Raw genomic sequence first — 26,555 nt, forward strand, 5'->3', positions numbered from 1 at the left:
AGGTCACCGCTCTGCAGGGCAGTCCTTGGGGCTGAGACCGCCACGCAGTCTAGCTCGCTTCCAGTACTGACACCATGAGGGACGTGGGGGGCTCTGCTTTCCCAGTTCCCAGGTTGGTGTCTCCATTCTTCTCACCGTTTCTGCTCCAGCTCCATGGAGCAGCAATATGGCTTGTATTTCTGTCATGCTGTACGTTTAAAGGTCATAAATCAGGTTATGGATCTAAGCAGGACTTATTTCTGTGAAATTCACAGCGTTGCAGTCTCTGTTGATGAGGCACAGAAGACAGGCTAAGGCCAGTCATTTGAGGACAAGTTCAAAGCCCCCCAAGGTAAGTGAGCGGCTCTGTTCCCTCACTGCTCTTACAGGTGATGCTCTTTACCGCGGTGCAGTAGCAGGTGTGACCGGGCTGGTGTGTAGGCAGGTGATGGCCAGAGGCTGCGAGGTGGGGGGATGCACAGCCGTGTGCCTGTGGCCCCGTCAGGTGAAACACGCTGCGGAGACCAGCCTCTTGGCTCACCGCTCCCTGAGCACCCCTCCGCACACACTCGCGCTCTCCCAGCCCCGCACATCGCATCAGGCCGGGGTCTCCGCGGGGCGCGGAAAGGGAGGGTACCCGTGAGTCGCGCAGCCTGCCGGCAGCGTTCCTTCCTGCAACGCGGAAACGCTGTTTGACCGGCGTTATTTAGCAGCGAGACTCGTTCTGAGCCTCCGCGGCCCCGTAACCTCTGCCTGCGGGCCGTCTCCCAGAGGTTCTGCGGCCAGCGGGCGAGCGCTGCGGCGAGCTGGGCGTCCCGGCGCGGCGCCCCGGGCCCGTGCGGCGGCAGGCTGGCCCCCCCTGGCGGGGGCCGCTAGTCCAGAGAGTACGGTAGGGCGCGCCCCGCCCCCGCTGCCGGGAGCCGGGCCGGGGCTCGGCGGCCACGTCCCCGCGCCGGGCCGCGGGCGATGTCGGCGGCGGGCGGGCTGAGCGGCGGGCGGGCGGCGCGCCCCGCGCCCTGACCTCCCGCACTATGCGGCTCTCCTGCAAGGTGGCGGCGGCGCTGCTGTGCCTCGGCAGCCTGCTGCTGCTCTATCTGCTGGCGGGCAGCGCCGCCGCGCCCCCGCGCCCGCCGCCCGCGCCCTCCGCGCCCGCCCGCCCCGCCGCGCCGCTCGCCCGCCGCCAGCCGCGGCCCAGCCGCAGCCCGCCGCGGAGGAGCCCTGCCCGGGGGAAACTCGCCAGCGCCAGGTAACGGTGCCGGCTGCGGGACGCGGAAGTTCGCCCGGCCCACGCGTGACCGGCCGGCGCCCCACGCGCGACCGCCCCCCCGGTCTTTGCCCTCGGCGGGGGAGCCCGACGGGTCCCTCCTGCCAACCTCCGGCCCGGCCGCTGGAGCCTGCCCGCTGTCAGGCGTGCCCCAGCCCCACGCGTGCCCGGGCTCTCCCGCCCCGTGGGTCCCCTCGGCTGTGGCCGCTCCCCGGTGTCCCTTTGCCACCTCGTCCTTCCCTTTCCCAGATCTCCTTCCCCTCGTCTCCGCGTGTGGCTGGTGATCAGAAACCCTCGTGCAAACTGCTCTGGCTTGAGAAGGACAAACTTTCCTGTGTGTTTTCACTTGGAGCATGGTTGCCAGAGATGCCATGAAAGTGCGTGGAGGTCTTACCTCCGCTTCTGGTCCCCACGTCCGAGCAGGATGATACCTCCTCTGCGTGCCTGTGTGAGGGCGGCCTCTGAAATAGCTGCATTTCCATTAGTTTTGGCCTTGTTTTGGAGGCTGACGTGGGGAGTGTGGTACTCGCTGGCTGGAGTCCGTGAGGAGCTGCTGTCAGCCTCGGAAGCTGTGCTTCTGCGAATTTTTCGTTAATGTTGCAGGGAAGGTGCCTGGCTATTTCTGTGCGGAACTACCATGTTCCGAACTGCAAGGCACCAGTGGATTTAAAGCTCTTGATCTTTTTGTTTTGAATGCTTTTTATATGTAAATTAATTTAGCAGAACTTTAAAAAAAGAGTTTAAAATCGTGGTGTGGTGTGTTTCCTCTTTCAGTGCCTTACGGGCAGAATATTTTTTGAAAACTAATTGCTTCAGAAAAAGATAGGGCAGGGTGCTTTTGGTGGGTGGAGGGCTGTTTTCCCCTTTGCATTCCAACTATATTATGGTCAGTGTGACCTCATATATCTAATTAACTTGGTATGTCTTTGTGTCTTTGGTTCATGATTTCACAGAGATGTTCTGAATGAAAGACTATTCCTGGGTTTTGAGCTCTTATTCCTTAACTTATTAAAGCAGTTGGTTTCTTATGAGCATTGTTACCCTACTGAATGCAAGAGATGTTTACTGTGGCTGAGAATGGATCATGGACAGAATTCAAATGCATGTATTAAAGCAGGATTATTTCCACTAGCAACTGTACCTCCTGAAGTCATTTTTCTTTAAGGCATATCTCTGCGATTATCATGGAAATCAAGAAGAACACTGAAGGAAGGAGCCCAGAAAGTATGAAATTGCTAGAGAGTGTAAACAACTGTTCCATTTCAATGAGCATCTTCATGGTCCAAAATTTGACGTTATCTAACTTTTCTATTATTTGTTGACTTTGCAAGTACTTTTTACAAGGTCTACAACACAACAACAACAACAACAAAAAACCCAAAAGAGAGGAATGCTGTATTTAAACCATGCCTTTTCTTCAATTTTTTTTCGTTTGTTTTTGTGAGGTTTGGTGGTTGGTTTTTTTTCCCCCCCTCACATCTGCTGGCACGGCATGATCCCACACTGTTGGCACTAGCAGGAGTTAGTATAACTGAGAAGCACGATTCTGTGGGTCCAGTTCTGTCCCTTGCTGAAAGATTCTAGTAAAATAAAATCTATGTAGGTGAGGGCATCCATAAAAAAAAATTGGGGGGGAGTGGGGGGGTGGCAGTGTGACATAATGTGGTCAAAGTCAAGCAGATGCCAGTCTTCTTGGAAGGGCAGAAATACCCACCAACGTGTGCCATTCTGGAATGAATTGCATCCACACTTGCACAGTGAAGGCATCAGGTGGTGGAATCTGCTTAAAAAGCCTAATCCAAGATACACTGAAAGCAGTGTGAGGCTGTTTCTGTGGGGCTGGAATCTGGAGTGGAAGAAACAATGATTTAACAAGTTATTAACTCAAGGAGTGAGTGTTCCCATTGATTTGATAGGCTTTGTGTATGCATATGCTCACAGTAAAGCACATCCAATGTGTAACATGCTGAATCAGGGTTGTTACTGCCTATTCATTCCTATAATACAAATAATGATTATTTTAGTTACTCCTCATGAGCAAAGGAAGATTATTTTCTTTATTTGATGTGAGAGATCATATATGATCTCTTCATATTCCTTCAGGATAATAAAAAATCTGATTATGACTGTGTAAGAACTTCTGAACTGATCGTGGTATATGTACTTATATGTAGACTGCACAATTGATTCAGATAACCTCAGTGAAGTTTTCTCTATGTGAATGTAAAAAGTTTTCAGTTTTGCCAAGTTGATTTGTGTAGTTTTGTCAGAAGGATGCAGACTTTGGGCTGAACTCAGAAGTAATCAGAAGCATTATCTAGGATATGTATTCGCTTTATAAGAATTAGTCATGTTGGAGGCACGGTGAATGGTATTTTAAGTGGGATTTTGCAATACCACTTTTTGTAGTCACATGATAATGATAGAAGACATTAGTTTTTAAGTTTTAAGAAGTGCAGGTTTCTTTTAATGTGAGTATTAATACATGATAAAACCTTAATTTAGTTGCAATTCAGCTGGCTGGTACCTAGCAATTATTAGTAAATACATTCATGTGTCCTGCTTTGGTCATTAGATAATTTTGACAAACATAGATGAGCATTGCATTTGAGTTTCTGGTTAGCAGTGAAAACTGATTTTTGACGGTGGTTTTACTGATCCTTCCTCTTGGAAGTGGCGAGTCCTATGCCTTCAGTAAGATTTTTTTAATATGAAGAATTCTAAGTACATGCCGAACCAATGTGTACAGAGTATCAAAAAGCAAAAGGGTTATTTTACATTTGAAGGGCAGATGTGGCCACACTTTCTATTAAACCAGCGTGGCGAGGCTCGGGAAGTGAACCATTGCCAGCACATTTAGTTCCCTGGAAGTAACTTTTCCAAAGCAAAACATGTCTTATATGGCAACCTGTCAAGATACTTCTTTCTTTGCAGCCTGTGTGCACATGAGTTTGGATTGAGTTTGATGGCCTATAATAACATGCTGAAGGCCTGAAGAGCTCATAACTTGTCTAACAAAGAACTCACTTGATAAAAGGAAAAGATAGAAACATTCATTCTAGTTTTCAGTGGTTTTCTCCCTTTTCACTGAGCAGTAGAAGGAGGCTGAAACTTCAAGTTTTTGATGGTCAGCAGCCACAGTCAGTTTTGTGCAACTGCATTGAAGTGAGAAAACTTTGTTTAGAAACATGTAATTTATATTTTAAAGTGTGTGAGATAATGTGTTTCATATAATTGAGTGACTGTTGGGACATTGACTCAGTGTTGACTGTCGGGAAAGGAGTCTATTTAGTGAATCACCAGTTCTGATACAATGTCTAAATCTAACCTTGTTTAGGCTGCAAGAGTAAATGAGATCATAATATGAAGAAGGTTTTAAAAACTAACAACTATATTGCATTTTGTAAGAATCTGCATGCATTACCTTTCTCTCAGGAATAAATTTGAACACTTGAATAGATTAGCAGGCTCTGTAATGAGATGGGAATGCATTATTTTGAATGGATCCAGATTGATGTAGACAGGTTTTGGGTTAATTACGTTTGAGACACTTTGGCTGTGACTAATAAGAAAATTGCATGTAATCTAAACTTTAAGACCTAGAAATGTACACTATTGTGCTTGAGCACTCAGGCTTCTTCTGCTGTGTCAATACCCATGCCTGTCAGGAAAAAAGCGTATGGAGTAAACAAAATACCATTGGGCAACTGGGTGGGAGTTGGTCTGTATTGTTGGAAGGCCTTTGCTATAAACATTTTAATGTGCTACGTATTATCAAGTCTGCCTTCAGCTGTTTCATAAGGATGTATTCTGCAAGGATTTCCTGATGCTTTCTGTAGCTCTTAATCTTAGGCAACAGTGCTTAATTTTAAAGACACATAATAATAGAACAACAGCAGGTAAGGGACAGCAGGAAGCAATTTTCTCTGCACAAATAGGTAAAACAGGGAACAGAGCACAGAGTTGGACATGTTATGTAAGATAGATGTATAATATACCAACAAGCTACATTTCTGTACTGAAATTAGAAGACGGATAACAAGGCAACAAAGACCTTGTGTATATAGTTTCTTTATTTGTTCTTGTCAAACACATTAAACTTTAAAGCCCAGGTCACTATTGTTTTACATGCATTTGAACATTTAATTTAGGTTATGAAATCCAATTATAGACTCGATCCATAACCAATAAGTTGAACTATAAATGAGTGCATGCACATATGAATGTTAGCAAGAACAGGTTACTATTAATGATTGTAGTACACTGTGTGGACCTATGTACTTTTTAATGTGCTTGGAAGTCTCTTGAGGTAGGTAACTATTACTACTGTAACAGCTGTTTCCATTTTACAGGTAGGACAACTAAAGCATAAAGAATTACTGACTCACCCAAAGCTTTTCAGGGGCTGACTTGCTGAAATAGAGCCAAAAATGGTGCTCACCCGCCTTTCAACTACTGCCTGAAATCTTTTCTATGTCAAAAGCCTATCGATATTTTAGGTTGATAACCTAGCAGTATCTTCTTTCTTGCTTGCCAGCTGTTTTTTATTCTATGTTACAAATTGTATCCTTTGTACAGTTTACCAGTTATTAATGTACTCCAGCCTTTAAAACAAAGTATGAACCTTTAAAAACAAAGTACACACCTTTCATCTTCCTTTTGTATTGTCTAGGAACATCTGAGCAGGCAGTGTTTCAGAGAAGTCCTAGTTTCCCAGTATGCTTGCTCAGCCACTGGTAACGGCAGGATAAACAAACGTTTACTATTAGAGGAGATACATTGTATCGATGCATAGTTCAGTGTGTACCTTAACTTTATCTGAAACCTCAGGTTAAAGAAGGCCTTTCATTAGCTGCAAGTTTGTTTGAATGAGAAGGGTCCTGGTGCCCAGCCCGACCTACTCCAGTAGAAATGAAGTAGCTGCTTCACAGGTATAAGCCAAGTTCTAACCTCCACTTTGTCTCTGATGACACGTGGTGGAGGCCCTCTTATTTTCAAGAGGGGATCCGGATAAGCCAGCATAGCCATGTATTCTGTGTGAGGGTGAAGCATCCTAGATGGTGTTGGTCAAATTGGAACTGTTTTGGTTGGATGCTGCAGATCTTTAAGGAATAACCTTTCATCCCAATGTTATTTCTCCCAGTCCCTTCCATTCTTCTTTGCACTGTATGTACCAGCATGTATTAGCAGAGGAGGGAAGGGGAGTTGTGATGTTCTTTGCTGTAATCTGCTCGTTTGCCTTCCTAGCAGTTTGCCGTTGCCTTTACACCTACCACTTTTCAGACTTCTGGATAATAGTAGTGATCTTGTAAAAGCTAACTGAAATAGCTGTGAAATGTATCCTGCTGTGGCACACTTTTATCTCCCTTTCCAGCTTGCCTTTGTTTTCACAGCCCTTTAGTTTTCCTACTTAAAAAAAAATGCCAAATATTGTGTCCCAACATTCTTCTGTACCTCATTGCTGCTTCCCTCACTAACTTGCCTTCAGTGTCCTGGACTACTACTGAGGTAGTTCAAATACACCTCATGCTCCTTTCCTCAGAATTTCTTATTCCTACTTAGGGCATTGCAGGCTCCTGAACTCGTTTCAGCCTAGGCCTTCACAACTCATAATTCTTTATCTCCAAGGCTCAGCTTTCTCCTCCACACTCTGGGGCTGGGGGTGTGTGTGTCTGTGTTGGCAGACAGCATGTCTCTTGTTCATCTGTAGCTGTCATGGGCTTGCAGGGCATTCTGCTTTCATGGACATTTGCTTCCGCTAAGGCTGTTCGTTGGTAGTGGTTGTCTGCATATACTGGATTTTTCACTACAAAATAGCTGCATAATGGAGAGTTCACTGTAGCTAAAATTGCAAAGAAAAGCTTAGTGCTTTGGTGTTGAGTTTTGAAGTGTTTCAATAAAAGCTTAGAGTTTAGTCCCTCTCCCAGTGAATTCCATTGCCACAAGCTGTATCAAAGCAGTTCTCATCCTGCATATGGCTTGATTTAGAGACTCAATTAAGAGGAAACATTAAACAGATAGGGAGAAGGGGGGAAAGGGGATCTGTGTGAGCAGCTAATTATTCACTTCAATAATTCAGTGGTTTTTACACTAATAGGTTGGAAAGTAAATACCATTTCACATAGATGTAGTATTCCATTATTTATACACCGATGAAATTGGAGTTTAATTAAGGCTAAAGCCTAAGACTTTAAACCCTTAATGAAACATGTTGCGTTTTATAGTTAGTAAAGTATCATTGGCTGGTATTCCTTAATACAGAGGTGGGTTACTCCGTAGTATAGAATGCTGCTGTTACACAGAGCAGCATTTTAATGTCTGGAAAAAAGATGGCAGCTTTATAACTCATTTTTCTCTCTATTTAGAACTTTTGTTTCTAGTATTAACTTTACTGAGTAATTGTATGTGTGTAATTGTGTGCACTGTGAATTGAGAAGAGGCAAGGATTGATGTCCTCTGTTCAGTGATATGTCAAGAACTGGTAGTGATCTATGATTAGCCCTTTGAACTCTCCAATACTGATTATGATGCTTGTACTTTTAGTTGCTTTGACAGCACACATCCATGTAATGGAGTAGAAATGTTATTTGTGTTGGAATGTCAATGCAATACGGAGGAAGCATTCCTGGAGGTTGTGATTTTTACCCCCATACTGATGGGGACACACACACAAACCCAAAAGGCCATATTTTCAAAATGTTTTCAACTCCCCAAGAGAACCCTGATTTTTCTGGCAAGCAAGTAGCTTCAGTGTGCCTTTTACATGCAGATTCCCTTGTAGTCTAGCTGGAATTTATTTAAAGCCCGCACAGATGGGTGCTAAGTGAAAAAGTTAGAGTTTATATTCCACAAGCAGACAAGGGCCAGTCTGATCCGTCTGGGACATGTGAATATGTTTGGTTTTAAAAATCTCTGTTTTAGGAAAATCTCAGGGATTCCATCAAGTGAAATGGAGAGCAGTCCTTTGAAACTATGCCAACACCTTCAGGCCAGGATTAAGGCATGCACTTTTAATAGCAAAATTAATTAACTGTTAGAATAATTTACATATGGATGGAATAGATATTTTTTTTAAGGTATGGATGTCTTCTTCCCGCCTAACCATTAGGAGCCTAGTAATGAAGTTACTGGATGTAGTTCTGTGATCTGCATTGTGTTAGAAAGTTGGCTAGGTTGTAATAAGTCCGTTCTGGCTTCATAACCTCTAAGCTGGAAAAAAAAGCTTGTCATTTGCACAGAGAAAGCTGCTGTCTGGTTTGAGGTGCTATTGAATTAGTTTCATCTGTGTATGTAGTGCAGTGATTTATGCAAATCCAAAAACATAGGAGTAACCAGAAAACTTCTGAAAATGGCATATTTCATTGTGTTGTAATTTTAACGCTCCTGATTTGTATCATTGACAAAAATTGGCATGCCACTTGCATGTTCTGTGGATACCTAGTCAGAAAAAAACTTTTGAACCCTTAGAAAATGAAGGGGAAGAAAAAAGCCATGGAATCTGCTAATGCAGGATTCTCTTAATGTCTACCTCAGTATTTTTTATATGCCTGTTGATGAATTTTCAGGAAGCCTGGAGACCAGAAACATTCAAAAGAGCCTTCATCTTTGCAATGCATGCATCTGGCAGTGGTGGCATGTGGGGACCGGCTGGAAGAGACGCTAATCATGCTGAAATCAGCAGTTCTCTTTAGCAACAGGAGGCTCTGTTTTCACATTTTTTCTGAGGACTCCCTTAAGCCTGAATTTGAGAAGAAGGTGAGTTTCATTGTCATTTGCTAAATGAATGAGTTGTAAGTCACAAATCTCTGAGAAAAATTACATTGATGTCAACAAGTAGCAACTTAAGCACTTTTTCTGCTGCACATTGTTTGTAAATTCCCTATGCATGTTTTTTTTCCCTAGAAAAAGCTATATAACATGTAGTGTCTAATTCCTTCCCCCATGTCTTTCAGTTAAAGGAATGGCCTTCCTCATATACAAAGAAGTTTCAACACAACATTTACCCAATAACCTTCTCTGTAGGAAATGCTCAGGAATGGAAAAAGTTATTCAAACCATGTGCTGCCCAGCGCCTTTTTCTTCCGGTAAGGCACCTGGATTTCTGAGTACGTTGCTTCAAGAAAAGGTTAATTCCACAGAAAGGAAACTTTACTGGTATAACATTAAAACTATTTTCAGGCTGAAACATCTGCTTAAAGATAATTTAGTCTGTGCTTTAGCCACTTAAAAAAACCCCAACCAAACAAAAACAGAAATCCAGCCTTGCTTTTTTCTCCTGCTAACAAAGGATGTGTGTTTCTTATTTGTCTCTAGTTCCATTAGCCTCTTGGACTCCTAAGAGTCGGTGCGAGAACTCTTTTCAGGGTAGATGCTGCATGCCTTCCATAAATAACATTCCTCTCGGTGTGCAGTCATCATATTGTCTGTACCTGGTATCTCCCTTTCCATATGTTAGCCCTTAGACTGATGCTTTCAGCAGTCCCTTTTCCTTGAGTTTTATTTCTTTCTCCAACACTGTCAGATTTGCCCTTAAGGTGAGAATTCCAATGTGCTCCAAGTCAGATTTCATACAAGAGCCCCGTGTGTGATGGGATCTTCAGATTCACTGAAAAGTTGTATTCTTTGCTGTATAATACTTAGTGTCATAAACTTGGAAGATATTTAAGGTTGCTGGAGAGAAGGAAGGTGTTGATAACAATGTTGCATATGCAGAAATATCAGAAATTGAATGAACTTTTGCATAAAGCGATTTCTGTGGAATTGAGATCATCTATCAAAAATATCTTGTGTGTTGCTGTTGATTGGGGGTGGCTCCAATAAAGTGACATGCTCTTCACATGATCCAGATTTCTTCATTGCTGTCTTATGAGAAATGGGGGGACACACAAAGAAATCTTTACTTTCTCAGATGGAAACAATCAGGAGACAGCTGCACATCCAGATACGTAGACTATGAATACATATGTGAGAAAATATGTGCTGTCAGCAGTTCTGTTTATCTGCCTTTTAGGGTTAGACTATCAAATGCACAGAGGCCAGATGGGCTGAAAGTAACTCCAGCTTCAGCAGGGACCCTCTCTTCCCTGAGTAAATATTTGTATCACCTGGAAAATAATCTCTAAGCATTAGCTTGTTCAGTACAGATTGTTTGTAAGTATGTACTCAGATGGGCTTGTTTTCACTGGGTAAACACAATTCTCTGTTCGTATTTCGGTAGTATTTTTTGTCATTTTGGTAGACTGTCATTCACAGAAACAGTTTCACTTTTATTTGTCAGCACCCTTCTGATGACAGAAAATGGTTATGTATTCATGCTGATTCCTTTAGGCTGGGCAGTGCTTTTTTGCTTCCTTTTTTGTCACTTGCACGTTGCCATGACAGTTCTCCAGTTACTTCTTGTAAAGAATATTAGACTGCTGCATGTTGTCTTAGCAAAACTAGGAGGCAGCCTGAACTGTAAATGTTTGTTTCTCTTGGGGCAGTTGCAAAATGTTGTGTGTGGTCAGGCTGAGGTTTATGGCTTCGAGTAGGAGTGGTTGTCTGAGAGCAGTTGCAGCTGACACTAATGTGATGTGGATAAGTAAACAAGTTGTAGTAATGGCTGAAGTGGCAAGTGTCCAGTTGGACTTTGGTACTCAAGTTTGAAGGCTGACAGAACCATGGGCTGTTTCTGGGTGATTTCAGCCACCATTATTTTTCTCAGTGCTTAATAACTAGGATTTGATATCCCATTTGAACGAGACAATGCTGTAGAAATCTGGTCCACACACAGTGGGAGCAGAGGATTTCTAGTGTTAACTGTTTAGAGAACTATTTTGACTTTTATTTTAAATAAATACCAGCAGGATATCTATCCTTTTTTTCTTATCCTTCCCTGTACTAAGCATTTTCCCTTACCGTGGCATAAAGTGTGACTGGATATGGGGAGGACCCCAGGAGAGCAGTAGTTGAGTTTATCAGCTGTTTAGCTCTCAGTTGTGCAAATTGTCTTGCTCCTGATAATGCTAAGCCTGAGTGGAATGCGAGTCTTTGATTCACAAGTGCCTCTCCTGCCAAAGAAATCTGTCTTCTGCAGCACCAGCAGGCATGTGAAAGTGGACAGGAGGGTATGAGGAATGTGTTAAGGGAAAACTGAAGAATCTTTTGATGGTTTTACTCACTGATAAAGCTTAGCTCTGGGATGTGATCCTGCAGCTTGTAGTAGGGTTCTGTTTTGTCCTGGGTAACAGGTTGATGTACACATTCCCAGTTTGATCAATCTATTTGGGTTGCTAAAATATTAAGGACAGATCATGTGGCATCCTGCATTTTGTAGAGGCATTCAGTGACATCTGATCGTGTTTGCCACTTATATGCAGGGAAAGTACATTGAGCCTCCATGTAATCTCACAAGTCTAAACCTCTTGCTGCAGTCTACTATGATAAAACCATCAATGGGATTTGCAAAGACATAATAAGAGAGATGTGGATCTCAACATGAGCACAAAATGAAACTTTAAAAATAAAGTAGGAAGGTAATGCTCTCAGCAATCCCTTGAAACTGTTCTGTAACACTAACATGGTTGTTAAGACACCAGGTGAAAAACTCTTCTGTTCTCACGAATGTTGCATACCAGAGAGCTGGCTTGCAGCTGTCTCTATATTGCTGTTTTGGAGCTATATGAAATGCTTAAGGGATTTTTGGATTATTTTAGTTCTAATAGTAACTAACATATAGAGCCCTTCTCAAAACACTTAATCTACTGAAGAGCTTTTAAGGTAGATTAGCAATATCCCTGTATTATAGCTGTCCTCTGGAGTACACTGAAGTATCCAACCCAGTGGATCAGTGGCAGCACTGGGAATAGATGCCAGGACCTTATCTAGATAAAAGTCTCCATCTCTGTTGTAAATTGAGTTAATTGCTTGCTACAATTGACTTTAGTAATTTGACTTCTTGGTACTGCTACGTTAGCATCAAGATTTGTGATTTGTCACTGATTTTGGATAAAGCTCTGATAAACTGCCACGCTAGCCGTTACAAACCATTAGGTAGCACAGCTTCACAATACACCAATATGTGTTTACACAATAGTGTGTTATTACTTGCCAACCTTGCTAACACAGGGAGAATCTATGGAGACAGAAGTTGTGAAATCAAATTATAGATAATTGAGTATTTAAGTGAAGTGTCAGGCTAAATATAGTCAGTTCTGTGCAGAACTTTTTGACAGATTTGCTAAGAATACTTTATGTAGCTGCAAAAAAAAGATCACACTTCTAGCTGTAAGCGCCTGTCGAGGGAGGAGGAACACAAGTACAGACAAGCCATATTCCTGACCATTCTTTTAAAAAATCACAGTCTGTCAGGTATGTCTACATGGTTTGTGCTAGTAAGCATGAACTCGGACTACCAGACACAGTCTTGCATTGCTTATGCTCCAGGTCAGATGCATGTCATTTTTAACCGGCAGTCATGTCCCTATGGTTAGCCCTGCTGGCGGGCTCGGTGCACTCCCAGAATGAGCTGTGCAGCATCTGGTTCAGGCAGAGCAAGCTGGAGCAAGGTCCCTTGGACCACAAGCTTGCCTTGCGCCCATGCTCACCTGGTTTTGACATTGAAAATCAGCAGAGTCAAAAATTCATTGTCTCTTCTTGTATGCTTTTGAATAAGTAAAAGCTAAATATTGTTTTAAGGGCTGCGTAAAGTCAAATGTATTATTTTGAAAACTTTTATTTAGTTTAGGAACAGAGCTACCTGAAAGCTATGGGACACTGGGAATGCCGGAGTTATTTAAATGAAGTTTATCCCCAGTGTGTAACTCCATTGAAATCCTGGGAGTTATGCACAGAACTCTTGCAGACACAGTTTCTGAAATTAAATTCTCCTACCCAAGGTGAAGTTAAATGCATTGCCAGAAGGGGATGTGATCAATTCAAACTGGCCTGTGTAGGCTTAAAATAAGTCTTAACTCTTCACATGTGAAAGGGCTTAAAGCAAGTACCACAGCTTTTCTTTTAGCCTGTTAAGTGTCACTGTGGGGCAACACCTCAGACACAGGAGAGGGGAGAATCTTACGACAAACGAGAAAGGAAGAGCGTGTGAAGCCTGAGTGGAGGAATACAAGATGGAAAGCGTGGGGTCAAATGCTGGTAGGCACCCACTTCACAAAGAACTGAAATACCTGCCTGAATCCTGTTATATATAGGGAAATTATTACAGTCCATTGTAAGTGGATTACAATTAAAATAAAAATGCAAAAATAACGTTACAGTAAATTGTGTATATTTAAGTTTGCTGAAAGAACAGTTTTCTGCTGGAAGAAGCAGTGCCCAGGCTGTCACTTACGCTTGGGAGGAGTGCCTGTATGAGCCCATTAAACCTCCCCCTTAACTCTCTATTGGCAAACGCCTGAACAGGGCAGCCTTAGAAAAAATATTACGTGGTGTACAGTGTGCTGTGGATGCCTCGGGCAAAGTCTAGCAGCTTCTGCTCTCTTTGTAGTCATGTGTCATCTCCTGTCTCCAACTAAATTTTGGGGTGAATATTTTCTCCCTCCCAATATATTTTGATTTTATATGATGTCATATAGTAGGCCTGTATGAATTAGGGCTCCTAGGTGCTGCAGAATAATATACAATATCCAGGATATCCTTAAGCTGAAAGCCCCTTTCTTCTTTTCAGCTCTCTGTCTTCTGCTGTTTTACTCTTAAAGTAGCTGTCTTTTTTACTTGGTTGTGTTTTTTTTGTGGTTGGTTTGTTGTTTGTTTGTTTTTAAGTAGTGGACTCTAGGATATCTAATATGTGCAAATATTTACCTCTGAGCTCTTTATGTGTTATTGAATTATTTGTATCACTGATTTATTGATATCTCCACATGCTGTTTTGTACTTTTTGTGGAAAAATGAGGTATTGTTATAACCTTCCATCCAGCAGCGTGATCTGGATTGTGTTGGACTTGTTTACTTAGTTTCTTGTAAACAGAACTTTTGTTTAAAATATAGAGGCACTTGCCTTCTCCTGCTTGTATTGCTGTTAGGAAGAACATGTAATTATCATGTCAGAAATATAGCTCAGGGATTTGTTAAACTTGGTTAAATGTCAGTCTGAATCCCAAAGTGTTCATTCAGGTGAAAAATCTCATTTAGGTCAGTACTCATGGGTTTAGCATCTCTGTGTTGCCTGTTGAACGTGCTTAAATGTAATTTCACTACCACCACCTTGTTCAAAATCTTAATGTTGTTCAATCTATTTCATAGGTAATCTTCAGTCACAATACATTTCAATTTATGTAAAATTCAAGTTCTTTATTGGAATTTGTTGTTACCCGCATAAATAGGAGAGTTTGTCATTAGTATCATTGCAAATGGATAACAGAGTGATTGTTCTGTTCTGTAACATGGTGAAAATCAGTAGCCTTTTGGATTTGCTTTTCAGAGAAAGGAGAGAAATAGGGCTTTTGGCTGAGACCAAAGTAAGAAAATTCTAGTCCATCAGGAATTTTTGGACAGTTCTAGGAAATAATGAAGAGCAGCAATAAAACCACAGTTGAAACTGATGGTCAGCTTTAGCTAATGATATTTATTCCTTAAAAAACAGCCTTAGAAATAGCTGGTGCAAACATCAAGGGAGTTTTCTTGGACTGTTGATAAAATATATATGATTTGCCGTACAAAAATTAATGAATGAGCATGTAAGGATTTGGATAGCCACAAGGGGGAACATTGTCCACAAGAACAGATTAAATATCTTGGATCTAACTTACAGTTTACACCCTTCTGACTTGACTAGCTTTACTGTGGTTATTCTTGATACAGAGTCTGACAGCAGAGATCAGAATCTGACCTGATAAGTTTTAATACGACATTTGTATTTACCAAGTAAATTTTGGTCTTCAGCAGGATGCATATACGTTTTTGTGATCAATAGTTTTCTTAATTAATGTGAAATATTTGTATATATTAATACTGAATATAAGTCTCCTAGGACCACAAGGTTGTAGTAGGAAAAACAGTCATTAGAAACTTATAAGGAAACATGATACTAAATGGAGATGAAAAGTATTCTGTTATACTAACTTACGCTTGCTGACTATGGAAGAAGCTATATGTTTCACCACTTAGGCATCTTGAAAAGAACTGACAAAGCTATGTAAATATATATTCTTTGCATTCTATTTCTGAACTGATACTGAATAGTCCTTGCAGGTATTTTTGAGAGCTCAGTGGATTACTGTTGTATGAAGTTTAGAATCCAGCTTCTGTAATTTGGTAGCTGTTTTGCTGTGTAGTTTGGAAAAAACCCAAACAATAACCAAACAACAACAACAAACCAACCCAAACAAAACAAACAACAAGCCAATAACCTGATAACTGTTGTTCTTATGTGTAATTACATTTAGCTGATAAATCAATAACCTCTTTCAATCTACCAGTTTAAAATTTTGCCAATAATCTTCCTGTTTGTTATTTCTTTTTCATCTCTTTCTTTTCTTACTGTGCAAACCCAAAAGGTCATTTTAAAGGATGTGGATTCTCTCCTTTATGTGGACACTGATGTTCTCTTTCTGAGGCCCATCGATGACATCTGGCACATCCTGAAAGAGTTCAACTCAACACAGCTAGCTGCTATGGCCCCAGAACACGAAATACCAAAGATTGGCTGGTATAGTCGATTTGCGCGTCACCCTTATTATGGGACAACAGGAGTCAATTCTGGAGTGATGCTAATGAATTTAACACGGATACGCAACACTCAGTTCAAGGTGAGAAGAAATACAGCTGTTGCAGAAACTAATGTTTTATGTGTTTTTCACATCTTAGTATAAAATTACATAAAGTTTGTAATATAAAGAATATGAAAAATTTAAGATGTATGTAATTGGGTACTAAATGCAATTACAGTGAAAATTATTATTAAAACAAGTAAAACTTCCTCAGGAGGCTGGAGGACTGAGAACTTGCCAGATGAAGCAGTCTGTTAGCAGTAATGAAAATGGCTTTTTCCACATTTCATCTTCCCTTGAAAGATACATGAAAGAATAAACTCGGGGATCTTCGGTGCAGTCACTGTGTTGTTTTTAAAATTGGAAAGCTTGATTTAATTAACTAGAGAAATTTGTATCCTGCTGCAGATCAAGTGATTCCATGAATTGATATAAATCAGAAGGAAACATTTTCATTGACATCTGACATCTCCCCTCTTTTGTGAAAGGCATGACTTGTAAAATCTTTATTTGTTTCATTAAGCACATATTCTCTAATCTCTTTAAAAACTTCATTTACCCCAAGTGGTCTTGTTTCTTAGTCAAGGCCAGGGGTTTCCTATATTGCTATAGGAATGGTTTGAGTAACAAAAGCCCTTGCTCTTAATATCATAATTCACACGGAAGGTAATTTTTAGTCTGCTTTTTTCCTCACTTCTGTATCTCAGTTTTCACCTTGTCACTGCATTTTTCCACTTTACCAGTTTTTCTCCCTCCTGTTGCTCAGAATAGGAAGATTGTGAATAGCAGGAGCTGACATCAGAGCTAGACCCAGGAGACCGTCCTTTCCTGTTTAGATAAACAGGAGCACAGTCAGCTCTGCTGTTCCAGCCCTGTCCAGGTCTAACATTTCCTGGAAGTTTTTCATTTTTCACTTAGGTATCTGACATAGCTTAGCAGACTTCCTAATATGTGGGTGTCGCACTCTGAGTCTTTTATGACATCACTGTTCACAGTATTAACCCATTGCTTCTGTTTTTCTGCTCTGCAGAACAGCATGATACCAAGTGGTTTGACTTGGGAGGAAATGTTATATCCATTATATCAAAAGTACAAAAACTATATTACATGGGGAGACCAGGATTTACTAAATATAATTTTTTACTTTAACCCAGGTAAGTAATGATTCTTGAGTCATGATTATCTGTGTTAAGAAAATCTCTTGAACTTGAAATTTTTTAAAAGTGCTATTTGTTATTTATAATATGCATAATGTACTCTGGCATGATATTAATGTAAGTACACCTAGGATTTACAACCTATGAAAATACTTCTGAAAATGGTGCAGGTAGTGGAACTCAGACTTGGTTCCATGGAATAAGTAAATCTTTTTTCTGGAGATTCTTAGAAAATAAGGCAGTATAACATCAATGATGAAATGCAGGAATGAAGTTTAAGGTGTGTGCGTGCTTAAGAGTGCCACTGCACCACGGCCTAGCTGAAAAAATGTTTTTGTTTCAGGTATTTATAGGAATGTGAAATTGGAAAACTTTCTGAAAAGCTGTGCTCTATTTTTCGGAAATCCAGCTGAATTGATGCAAATGAGTAACAAAGCTAATATAAACAGAAAATAGACATAGCCATTGGAATCTCTCTGCTAAAACTGTTTCCCTTCCTACTTTTTCTCCTTTACTCAATGTTACTTTTTGAGAAGGATGCATCCAGCCTCTCAGCTGAACGATCCAGCCTCTCAGCTGAATGATCCAGCCTCAGCAGGCAATAGGATAATGTCATCTATTCTGCTGCTTAGATTTGTGTGTTTTCTACTCTTCTGTATTCTGTGTGAGGAGCTGTGGAGGACTTCAAGTCTCTCAAAACCTTGTTCTCAAGGAAGAGATGGCATAACCCACCCATCCTAGTGTGGACCAGGTTATGACCAATGTTGTACGTCCTTGTCAGCCCAGCAAAACATCGTATTTGATTCTTGTCTATCACTCTTGCACAATGTCTCTGTAAACAACGTGTAATATTCTTGACTTGTCCTTTGTTTCCTCTTGAATTGGAGTTGTATTCACATAAGTGTGTGCTTCCAAGGAACTGGCAAGTTTAGGTATCTTTATTTTAGAAGGGTGTGCCTTTTTCCACAAGTGCTGAGACAGTTTCTGGAAATTCAGCCCCTTGTAAGTATTTTGCACTGATCACACAGAAATGACTTCAGGCACTTCTGAAAACAGTAACATCTGAGAAATGTGAGGATTTCAAAGTTGTAGCATAGTATGTGCTTCCCAAAGAAGTTGAGAACCTTATTCGTGCTTCTAAATGGATGTTAAGTATTCATTCTTATTTGCTTTACTTTGTTTCCTATGTGACCTTGTATTCCCTCAAGTGATCTTAACGGAATAAGTTTAGATTTATCTTTATTTATTCTGTTCCCTTTTCTTTTTCTCTAAGGAGTCATAGGGTATGTAATTGGATATACCCAAATCCAGGCAAATGAAAGGAGAGAGCAAAAGCAAAGCAATAAGCTAACATCTGTTTACTGCAGACAGATGTCAGACATCAGTGTCCCTGGTACACCATGTTATTGCCCTCGAGCCTAGGGAAAATAAAGTGGAAGAAATCTTCATTATGAAATGATAAATTAATTTCCAAAACAAAATTAATATTATGGGAATAGGGTCTACCAAAGGAAGAAAATGATGAAATCAGATCAGTTGTGAAGTCAAACTCAAGCTGCTAACTTCAGTGCAGAGGAAAAAACCCAAAGATTGCAAAAATAATTTAATTCTGTGATGAGAGTATTCTCTCTGAAATCCACATGTTGAGACTTTCTTTCTGCACCATAGTCTGTCTCTTGCTTGTAACTGGTAAATAATTGTTTACAAATTAAGTAACATCAGACTGCACAAGAAAAGGCAACAAAAGAACTGGATACAATTAAAACACAAAACTAGTCTTTCCCGAGGTTTTAAACTGCTGGGTTGTTGAGACTGGCCTGGGAAGGAATCAGTCAAGACTGCTGCAGGTGGCTTTTTATAGATGCAGTGTGTTGGCTTAAAAATACATGGAACTGTGTTACCTGGGGCCTCAAGAGAGGCCCCCTTTCCTCCCATCTCCGAAGACTGTTCTGATGATTAATGGATCTGAAGGCTCACAGAGCAGCTAGGGTTTGACTCCAGCTGTGACAGCAAAAATGCACAGAAACATCACAGTGGGGAGACAACCAAGAATACTCAGGTGACATGTATGAAACCCAGTAAGCACCTGATGACATCCTCGCCCCACAGTGACCTGCTGACGAGCTGTACTTGCAAACATCTATTCAGGGTTACTGAAAGGATCCTCATTAACTGTAACAGGGTTTGGATCAGGCATTACTGTTCTTCCTGTCGTTTTAGCAACACTGGGGAGCAATTCCAGGTGTGTGACAGGTCAGACTGAATGGAAACCCCTTAAAATCTACCCTTTCTGGAGAAGTCTCCTGATAGAGAGGCCTTAAGGGAGGAAACATTTCAGAAACTTTTTCTCCTACTTCTTCAAGAACCACACAGGACCAGCTGCAGACTTCCTGGGAAGCTAGGAAAGGCCAAGTGAAGAATTCAATCTTCGGTGCTCCTGATGTGACCTGCCAGCACCGTGCAATGATACACTGTACTCCATTTCTGAAGCAAAAAGGTCACAGGGACTGGCATGATTTATTTTAAGCATATTGCAAATGCTGTGGGTGCACAGAGAAAGTTTAAAAAAAAATATCAGTAGGAGACAGGAAGTTACAAGCCCATTTGAGAAATTAGGCTCATCTTTAAATAACGTAGACCTGTGAAATTAATGGATGACAACCCTTAGAAGGACTGTGGATAAAATACACAACCTCTTATGCTCTGCTGTCAGTATAACAGATTATCATAACCTCAGTGAAAGCTCCAGCAGCAAGCACTGTGTACGCTTTGCAAATTTTCCCATGCTGTCTCCAGCAGGATTCAGGATTTTGCATAACCCTCACCGCTATGTGTGCTTCCCTTCTCATTTCTGTAGCTCCAGAAACTTCTTGCTAGGGCAGAGGACCCTAGATAGTGCCACCTGGTGCATACTCTCTGGGTTTAATTCTGGCATTTTTAGCTTTGTAAAATCCTTGCTTGGTTTATGTTTGAACCCAGTTGTGTTGCCCTCTCTTTCTGTTAGTTCAGGTCAGTGCCGAGCTTTGTATAGTCATCCTCTGAGGAAAAGAAGTTTCTCCATCTAGCTGGGATATTTGCAAAAGAAGTAACTGAATTGTTTCTGATCATCAGTCCCAGCTTTTTTATAGAAACACAGTTTAATTTGTTGTAACTCTTGTTTGATGTGTCTTTTTTTTCTCTCCCCTGACTGACATTGTCAGAGTGTCTCTATGTGTTCCCATGTCAGTGGAACTACCGGCCTGATCACTGTATGTACGGAAGCAACTGTAAAGGTGCAGAAGAAGAAGGTGTCTCTATTCTGCATGGCAATAGAGGTGTCTACCACGATGACAAACAGCCTACATTCAAGGCACTCTATGAAGTGATACGTGATGTAAGTCTTCTAGCTCAACAGAGGCAATTGTTTTATTTCAATGTAGATTACCACTTTAACTGGGTCACTCAGATTGCTCTTCCAGCAGATCAGGCTGAGCATAGTTGCGCTTTATGTATATCCATCAGACACAAAATGACAAGGTTGCTTTCACCTCTCCTGTTTGACTGCATGCGTGTATTTGAGGTAGTTTAAATGATCTTCCTTCACTTTATAGTAAACTTCTAATCAAAAAGGCTGATAAATTGCTTTTCTGTGGTACTGGAGGCAGAAGAAAAGTGTCTGAATGGAGTTCTTCCTGGTGGTACTGCAACTCTGGTCCATAAATACCCAATGAAAGCTTGTCCTCCCTGAGCACCTGGAGCCTCTGGGCATGTGGAAGGCAGAAGCCTGTGTACAGGCACAATCCATATATCCACTTTGAATGTTGTACGTGTACAAGTCCACGCTCTAATAATATCCGTTTCATAACAGTACCCCTGTGTTAGTAAACTTTCTTTAAATACAGACTCTAGAAGTACGGTTTCTGAGAGGTTGGCTGTTTTGGGTAATACACTCTGACACACTTTTCTGAAAGCAAGCACTGTCAAGCAGACCAGTGTTTTAAGTTGATAGGCTTTGATGATGCTTTGGGAAGGTGAGGGCCAAGTCATTGCCAACCTATATAAGGTTTTATCTTACAGAAACTTTTGAAATGCCATTTTATAGCTAGTGAAAACTAATCTTTTTTTTTTTCTTTTCTTTAGTTCCCATTTGAAGACAATCTCTTCCAGTCTTTGTACTACCCTCTGCAGTCTAAATTTCTGGATACAGTGCACACTTTATGTGGGAGAATTCCACAAGTATTTTTGAAGCAAATTGAGAAAACTATGAAGAAGGTGTATGAAAATCGTGTCATTGTCTACTTGGGGGCCAACCACAGATACTAAATGTAGCTATATTTTTACAGAGTTTTTAATTCTTGCATCCCATCTTGTGAAGCATATAAAGGAAGAGTATGAACTTCTTTACTGAAACTCAGAATTAAAGTATTTTCCTTATCTGATTTCCTAATAACCCCTGAAATTACCAAACCAGAGGAAATTCTCAAAGTCTACCTGAACTGTCCTTTATTAGGTCTTCTGTTCTCTTCCTGTGTTTGTTTACTCTTAGTTGCAGCAGGGAGAGGTGATGAGTCTCACTTTGATGAGTTTAGTTTATTTCTTTAAGTACAGCTGTATTCACTGTAACTATTTTTGAAGTTCTGCAAAAGCTTGTACTGACCTTAGGCTTGACAGAGAAGTTACGGTTTGAGCTACGTAATGTAGGGTATGTAACTTGAGATGGTAGGGCATAAATTCTTGACTACCATGAGAATACTGAATTACAGAAAAGATCACTCACGATAGGATGAGTTAAAATCTACTACAGTAAAGGGAAAGGACTTCCTTAAACTTGCACTTCTGTCTGAAGGTTTATTTCCTGCTATTCTTCACATGTAGGACCGAAGATTTCTCTTACTTAAAAAGATTAGGGGATTAGAAGTGCCTCTTCACTTTGTATTTTACAGCACTTTCTGCCTAGTGACTGTCATTTTTCCCGTTTGCTCCTCAGTAGTTTTATGAGGGCTTCTCATGCAGGAATTAGAAGGAAAACAATTACAGCATAAATAGCAAAACTATGTACAAGTAATGGGAGGGGGATGCAGTGGAAGCTGTGGCACCTGCACAGCTAATGGAGCAAGAGGCTCCTTTCTTCCATGGAATACAGTTGTGGTCTTCCCCTCCAGTCTCTTACAGTTTTAAGAAAGTATTCCCTATCTTGGTAATGCTAATTACATCAGACACAGTCCAAGAAGGTTGTGAATGAAGAGTACGAAAACAGGTACTGTTGATCTGTTTTCCTCTTTAATTAAGTCTCTTTAATTGCTATTTACACCACAGTAACAGTGATATGCCACTGACAACCATTCTTCCATCCCTGTGTTGGGAGACTGCAAATGCTGCCTCTGACTCCTCTTTTCTGCTTCACCAGAAGCTGGCGGCACAGAAATCTATTTCTGCCTGGCTCTTTTGTTCCTGGAAGCTGAGTTTTATGCTAGGATCATAATGAATAACCTCAAAGTGAAAGAGGATACAAGATGGCTTTGATGTTTATTTAAAATACTTCATTTAGTTTAGATTTCGCAAGTATGATGATCATCTTATGATATGCACAGACAAGAGCTTATTAAAACTTGCAGAAGCTGAAAGGTCTTGGGACAAGTCACTGGGGAACTGAAGGTGAGGACCCTCTTAAAGAGCAGTGATACCTGAGCGGACTCCCAGAGGGCATTTTCTAAGTGTGAGCCTGAGGGGTGTGTGTAGGTAAGCACTTGAAGAAAACAGCAGAGAGAATGATCTTGCATTTCAAGTCTGTTCAGCAAAAAAAATCAGCCATTACTTGGAACTAATCACTTTTACATTTAATAGGCAAAGTAGGAGAGGGGTGCGAAGGGTGAGATACATGATTAATGGAAGGAAAACCGATACAGATCATATATCCTGTACGTTTATGAGAGAGAAATATTTGGGGTGTGTGGATGAGGGAAAGCATGTATTTCCTAAGTTAAAAAGTAGGATTTCTGAAGAATTGCAGTTTTGGGGGTTTCTACCCTCTCCAGTCAGGACCGGTACGCAGCTTCATAAGAAAACAGACTCCAAAAGGAAGTCCTTTTAGCTTGAACTTTCCTCTCTCCTTGTGTGGCAGCTCATGAGAGGAGGGAAAACGCAGGTCTTGCTGGCGTCTCAGGCTGCCAGATAAACAGCCTGTACAGAGGATGAGGTGCTGACAAACTTTTCCCAAACACTGAAGTGTGAAAATGTCTGTGACACATCCGTAAGCATGCTGGGTGAACGACACAGCATGGCAAACAGCATTGCTACAGAGTCATCTGAGCAGAGGAGGTGTGAAGAGATAGAGGCTTGGAACACAGGCCATGTCATCCTGGTCCTAGCAACTTCACTGCTGGTCTGTGCTAGTCCTCACAGGCAGGACAGACAGAAATGTCTGTTGTTTGCGCCTCTGCGTGCTGCAAATTCTAATTCGTTCGTGTTTGTGACTCAGCTCGGTTATCTGACAGTGTTTGCCACATAAGCATAAATTGACATGCAAAGGATAGAGGCAGCTCTGTGTTTATTTTGATTGAAAGCCCAAGACCCAGAAAGGCATTTAAACTTCAGTGTAGATCTTGCTGCCTCTCCAACTTGCCTAAGTATTTTCTATTTCAGCTGAAGTTTTAGTTGCCACTTAAAAAGAACAGTATGCTTCTAGCTACAGAGAAAAGTTTGAAAATGTAACCCAAATGAACATTGAAGACTTCAGAAGGCAATGAAGGAAAATTAAGCATGTTCTTTTAAAAAGATTAAGATAATGTAAGCCTAACATGTGATAGGTAGACCTTTTAGACTAGCAATGCTGAGAACTTAGAAAAAATATTAGCTTGCTTTTGGTCTGTATTTTCAAATATCAGGGTGAAGCTTGATTGTAGGTCAAATGAGGCTCAATGAGATGCATGCTGGGCACTCAAATTCCTCATTTCTGTGGTATCTACAAGCCACACAGAGTTGCAGAGCAAAAGTCTTGTTGCCCAGACAGTTGCAACTCTGCAACTCTGCTGAGTCTCTGAAGTTTAGGAGGCTGCGATTGTGTAAGCTATGATTCAGCAGAACCCTGCAACTATGGGCACATTAAAATGAAGGAATGGAATTCATTAGAAAACAAAGGCATTACTGCATATAAAATGATTAGAGATTAAAACAGTGCTTTTTATGTTTACAAGAGGTGCTAAATTATGCTTAGAAAGAACTGTGTTATGTTCTCAACAGCTGTTAAAATATATGAAGTATATGCTTTAACATGAACATTTTTGTTAACGCGATATCAACTTGCAGGAAGAATGGGGGAGGTTCCCCCCTGCTGTGCTTTTTTTTCTGAGGAAAAAAGCTATAATGTAAGTACTCCAAAGTGTTTTAAAACAATTATGTAACTTCTTTTTTTTGTTGTTGCTGTTAGAATTATTAATTTATATTCCAGCTTCTAAAACCATGTTATATTTTGGTTTTAACAGTAGTTGATTCTAATATTAGTCTTATTTAGGAATCAGTTTTAATTCATTTTGTATTTTATACTTGTGGCTAATTCCTTGCTAATTAGCCTTCATTTATTTTAATAATGGGATGTGTAAATATTTATATAGACTTTATACCCTCATTTCCCCTTCCTGTCATGTATTTTAGTTACTTCCAATGGTATTATGTAACCAAAACACCTTTGCTAATGTAACACCTTGAGCAGCAGCAGCACAACACAGGGGGGAAACGAAAATAGTTTTCTTTAAATGAACAGAAGCTCCAGCATGCGGAATGTATGGATAACAAAGGGAAAGAATCACCTTTCACACTGAGAAAGGAACAGCAGGGTATGGCCCAGACAACTGCGTGGGGGTTGTCTGAACACAAGCCCTAACCCAGCAAACGTTTGATACTCTGAATTTTGCCTGTGTAGTCAGTAAGCTTCTATGCAATGCATAAAGTTCAGCATGTAACCAAGTCCTTGCTGTATCAGCGTCAAATATTCGGGTTTTAAATTTGCTACATTATACTTGAACTTGCTAAAGATAGATAAATAGGGGCTTTATATTAAGAGCTGCTGAGCACCTCCATTTAGCCCAAAGCCATTTAATAAAGTGTCAGGCTACCAGTGCGCGTTGTACAACAAAGAACTGCCCGAGTGGGAAGCATTTTGTTGCATCATTTATATAATGTGAGAGTTTTTCTAGGCTATTTGCCTGCCTATTACAAAGCAGGCTTAGATAGCCCTGCTATCATTTTGCTTACAGGTGGAAACTGGAAACTGCTCTGTGCGTCTGTGTGTGTGTGTGTACACAACATGAGCGCGTGTGTGTAAAGAATTCTGTACCTTTTCTCAGTCATTTAATTGCTTGTGTATTTTTACTTGACAAGTGCACCAATTGTTTATAGCTCCCAAGGAGGCCTAGCAGTGCATTTCTGTGTTAAGATCCTTTGGCTTACAGTACAAATAAATGAAGTTTTAAGCACGCTCTGTGTTATGATAGATTTCTTTTAAATACAAGATTCTGTGTGTGTGTACTGGATCTGGCTGGGATGGAGTTTTGTGTTAGTGATGTTACAGTGTATGTATACATGTATCTCTGCATCAAGCAGAGAAAAATGTCCCTCTTTAACAATTTTACGTGCACCGTAGTGGACAGTATTATATGGGATATGTTTCTGAAAGGGACAAATACATGTATTTAACTTTACTCAAAGTGCTCCCATGTTATGGAGCAACCCCAGCTGTGTTACAGTGACCATAGATCAGAACTATCAGAACTGTCAACTAAGGAAACTGAACTTCTACTCTTACTTGTGTTTCTCCGTTATCTTTTGCTCCTTAGAGGATTTGGTCATTTAGCATAATTTCCTTTTCCTTCTTGTATTTAATTTTATTTTATTGACACTCTTGTACAGTTGCTGCTGCAACATCCTTGGTTGTGCTGTGACATCCCTGTGTGACAGAAGCTTGTGAGTCGTCTGTTCAGCCAAACCAGTTGTCTGCCTGGTGATGAAATTGTTTTCTCGCTTGCTCAACTGTATGGTATGTTGGGCTCAGTCACGCTCTCTTTGAAGTCAAGAATAAAACTCCCATTGATATTCATGAGAAAAAGTATGGCCAGTTGTAAAACAATAGTGCTCTGTACGGCGCTGCTTCAGCTCTGGCCTGTGTGGTGTTCGGTTACGTGCTCCATAATCAAACTGGTTGGCAATGTCCTGATCCAAGATTTTTCACTCCCAAACGCGGCTTTGGTCAGTATTGCTGTGGGGAGAAGACACTGTTTTTCCCAAGGTGCAGGGTAGGCAGAGGTAATGCGGGCACAATAGCAGATGGAACGGGCACTGGTGGGCATTTACCACTTGCTGGTGAATCACAGGAAGGGACTTGATCTTCATTTCCCATGTCCCTGCTGCTGGACCCGTGACATCTGTCTGAGTCTCAGCTGCAGCTCTCCTGTTTGGGAAAAATAAACTGTCGGTTGA

The 26,555-nt window shown here is 41.0% G+C and overlaps 1 protein-coding gene across 1 annotated transcript; it reads left to right on the plus strand.

The window, feature by feature from the left end:
* Positions 1-741: 741 nt before the first annotated feature.
* GXYLT2 (glucoside xylosyltransferase 2) lies at positions 742-25,555 on the plus strand. Its single transcript, XM_055708848.1, has 7 exons — positions 742-1,225; positions 8,809-8,998; positions 9,196-9,327; positions 15,736-15,987; positions 16,979-17,102; positions 20,306-20,478; positions 21,225-25,555. The coding sequence occupies exons 1-7, from the start codon at positions 1,011-1,013 to the stop codon at positions 21,405-21,407; spliced, it is 1,269 nt and encodes a 422-aa protein (XP_055564823.1). The 5' UTR covers positions 742-1,010; the 3' UTR covers positions 21,408-25,555.
* Positions 25,556-26,555: the final 1,000 nt, after the last annotated feature.

This window comes from Falco cherrug, chromosome 4 (assembly GCF_023634085.1).
Source record: "Falco cherrug isolate bFalChe1 chromosome 4, bFalChe1.pri, whole genome shotgun sequence".
NCBI lineage: Eukaryota > Metazoa > Chordata > Aves > Falconiformes > Falconidae > Falco > Falco cherrug.

Bases quoted from the DNA above. Each gene is read 5' to 3' on its own strand.
- GXYLT2 (XM_055708848.1), top strand. From the start codon at position 1,011: ATGCGGCTCTCCTGCAAGGTGGCGGCGGCGCTGCTGTGCCTCGGCAGC. The intron at 15,988-16,978 runs GTGAGAAGAAAT...TCTGCTCTGCAG, and splicing joins TACGCAACACTCAGTTCAAG to AACAGCATGATACCAAGTGG. The intron at 17,103-20,305 runs GTAAGTAATGAT...TGACATTGTCAG, and splicing joins AATTTTTTACTTTAACCCAG to AGTGTCTCTATGTGTTCCCA.